This window comes from Vigna unguiculata, chromosome 5 (genome assembly GCF_037176805.1).
Source record: "Vigna unguiculata cultivar grain cowpea cultivar isolate G323 ecotype 2 chromosome 5, ASM3717680v1, whole genome shotgun sequence".
NCBI lineage: Eukaryota > Viridiplantae > Streptophyta > Magnoliopsida > Fabales > Fabaceae > Vigna > Vigna unguiculata.
This window is the reverse complement of record NC_140796.1, coordinates 51,584,471-51,587,866: the sequence shown is the minus strand read 5'-3', so window position 1 is coordinate 51,587,866 and position 3,396 is coordinate 51,584,471. Positions and strand designations below refer to the sequence as shown.

The 3,396-nt window shown below is 37.2% G+C and overlaps 1 protein-coding gene across 1 annotated transcript; it reads right to left on the bottom strand.

Annotated features, from left to right (window-relative positions):
- Positions 1 to 228: 228 nt before the first annotated feature.
- Positions 229 to 3,111, bottom strand: LOC114185960 (Transducin/WD40 repeat-like superfamily protein). Its single transcript, XM_028073950.2, has 5 exons — positions 2,746 to 3,111; positions 2,039 to 2,290; positions 1,679 to 1,822; positions 920 to 1,594; positions 229 to 785 (listed from the first exon to the last, which is right to left on the bottom strand). The coding sequence occupies exons 1-5, from the start codon at positions 2,878 to 2,880 to the stop codon at positions 540 to 542; spliced, it is 1,452 nt and encodes a 483-aa protein (XP_027929751.2). The 5' UTR covers positions 2,881 to 3,111; the 3' UTR covers positions 229 to 539.
- Between the last annotated feature and the right edge of the window lie 285 nt (positions 3,112 to 3,396).

Genomic DNA, 3,396 nt, shown 5'->3' with positions numbered 1-3,396 from the left:
TTAGACAACAGTTAAGTTCTATATTGTCAATCTATCATCTTGACATAAAATCATAAAAAACTATAAATGAAAAACACCATTTACATTAAACATAATAAAATCAGGATAGGGTTACTCACTTATTTGTACATTGTCAAATTTACACTTGATTTAATTAACAAATCCAACTAAAATCAAAACTAAAGCTATTCACTTATTTCTACAATATCAAATTCACACTCACTTAAATTACCAAAACCGTTAAATTCAACATTATAAAATCAAGAGTAGGGTTATTCACTTATTTCTACAGTATCAAATGTACACTTGCTTTAATTACCAACACAAATTTATACCTGTACATATGAAATATATATAAAAACAATCTGCCTAAACTTCAACTTTGAACAATCCAGATTTTACACCTCTGCACTGTTTTGCCTAATGATGTTTATTAGCACACGTTCCAGACATGTATATGGTACTGCTTAGTGAAAATAATATCATTTAGTATTTCTAAGGAATTAGTCAGCGAAAGAAGCCAAACCCGACTGTAAGCTTCAGCTAATGTTGCAATCTCTGGAATTTCCAGGAGAATCCTCTTCAGAAGAAGCATCACCATCCAAGCGTCCTAAAAGGTAGCCCTCTGCATCCTCGTCATCACTCACAATATCTGCCCTACTATATCTCCTTTCAATATATGCCAATGTCTGCCGCCTCTGCAGGCGAAGAACATGCATTATAACATCAGGGGTAAGGGTTACTCGTGATCGGTCTTCTCTGCCTTGTCTGTTTGCCTCCATTATCTGGTCACATGAACAATAATCACAAAATTTGCATATGAAGAAAAAAATGCATCAAACATATCCTGTGTAAGAAAATAGTTGAGTAATGGAAAGAGGAAGAATGAAGGAAAAAGCAAAGACAGCATAGATAGTACCTCTTTCACATTTCCAGGAAGTGGAGGTATATCATTCCCTTGAGGAGCCCAGATTTTCACATTTTTTTCTATACCGCAAGTAGCAAGGATAGGTATATGAGGATGGGCCTCAAGTTGATTTACAACATGTTGATCGCCTACCATTAATCTCACCAGCTTAGCTTCCTTCTTCTTCCAGATGAATATATGACCACAATCTGAACCACTCAAGACATATTCATCATTCGGGCCGAAAAAATTCACTCCTTTAATTGTCTGTGCATTTCTGTGGCCTGAGTAAACTTGTGGCTCATTAGAATTCTTCAAATCCTCAGATGAAGGTGAAGAACACATGCCCTCATTCTTTTGAAACAGATAAATGAGCTCATCATTATAAGAAACAAGGAGTTCACTAAAGCTTGAATAAGCCAATCCTGTAATATGGACATTATTTGAACCAATCAAGTGACGAGGGCAAAACGTCTTAACAGGTTGATCTGAATTTCTAGCTGAAATCCATTGGCATTTTCTTATGTCATAAACACGTGCATATTCATCAGAACCACCAACAGCAAAGTAATACGGATTTCTAGAGTCAATCACAATGGAAGTCAACCCTATTTTGCTTGGAGTCTGTTTTCCTGTTGATGAGGAACAACAGAAAAGTTTTGTAGCAGAATTACTTCGCAAATCAAACTGCAAAAGAAACAAACTTATAACTGTACGGGGATAGCATAAAGGAGAGCTTCAACGTGCAACATGCTGTAATACTTGACTAACATGTTGAATAAATCCATCTTCACCAGAACTGTAAATTATGTGGGGACTTCCAGGCTCCACAGCAAGCTTGTATACACAACCATGGTGCTTCCCCAACAATGTAGTCTCAACTCCACCACCCTCCCGGAAAAGGCCAAGCCTTACCTGTTAAAAAGCACGAGTTATGTCAACCTTATGGGTGTGGCGATTTATAGTAACATTTGGATGACCGACAAAAGGCATAATAACATCTTGATAAAATTAATCAACACCCGTATACTCGTTCCTAAAAAAGAGGAAGCAAAGGGAATTGAAGCCTCCTATTTTGGGGCTACACAGAATATTTGATCTGATGTAGACTTTGACGGATTTATTATTTACCTGGCCATCAGCAGCAGAAGTTATTATTCGACAATCACCGGAAAATGGCATAATCTTTGTCTGGAATATGTTGTCTGTGTGGCCAGATGGGTAAGCAAGCAATCTAGCTTTGGATGCCCAATTCCATAACATTACTTGTCGGTCATCAGAACCAGATACAAGAAGGTCACCAGTGGAGTTAAATTCCACTGCATTCACACACCCTCCATGACCATCTAACTTCCCGTATAAATTCAAGCTCTTCACAAGCACCTGCAAGTGGAAATAAAACAACCCTCACGAGACAAATTCCTTGACATTGAATTCATTAGTCACAATAGAGCAAATGGATAGCTGTAAACTAATCCTTTTTTTTTTTTAATATAGAAATCACAAAAAGCGAATTCTGTATCTATGAAAAAAAATGTCCATACAAATAGAATTCAACAGTTAACGAAATACTCAAGGAAATCAGTTATATATGATATGAACTGTGTGTATAACAATGTCCGCAATAAGGTTAACTTACACACATTATAAAACATGAGACCTACAAATAGCAGTTGATTCACGGAATAGGTTTTTCACTTTGCATTCCTTGAATTGTATTGTATTTTACAGATTTGAAGTCACAATGAAAACATTTGGCAGTTGGCGGTGATTAATCAGAGAAATTTGGAAAGGAAAAAAAATATGAAAACCGAATGTGAGAGAGAAATTGAGAAAACCTCGGAAGCTGAAAAGCGACGCGCAAAAGCGTTGGGATGAGAGAAGCCCAACTCTCTCCTGAAAATATCGGTAAAGCCACGTGGAGGTCCAGTATTGGCATTCGTAATGCCCCTGTGGTTATGGAGGTTTTCCATTTTTTTTTTCTTCAGAGTTTGCGTCGTCTACTTGATGCAGTTGCAGTTGCAGTTGTAGAAGAAGGTGTTTGATTCCTTTTGTGGAAGAGATGAGTGTCGAAGACGCTAACTTAAGCGATTCTCCATTTCGCAAACAACGTGTCGTCACATGCAGACATGGGGGAGATTGCGTGGGCACAGATTCTCGTTTTTGATTTCCCCCATTCCGGCTTCGCTTCCATCGGTTAACGGCGATGAACGCATTTGCTTGACGAGTTTCATGGGCTGGCCCAATTAAATACCATTGATCCAATCTGGAGTCTTCTGGCCCAAATACAGCTTTAGGTATTTTTGTAGTTTTTTACAGAAAATATATTTGTTTTGTTTAAATAGCATTATGTTTATGTATGTACATTATTCGTTTTTGACTTGAGAAATGTTTAGACTAAGACAACGTTTACCTCATAAATGGTCTTAAATTCACCACGGAAAGTTCATTGTATCTTATAAAAATGACATTAAGACCCATTAGATGAC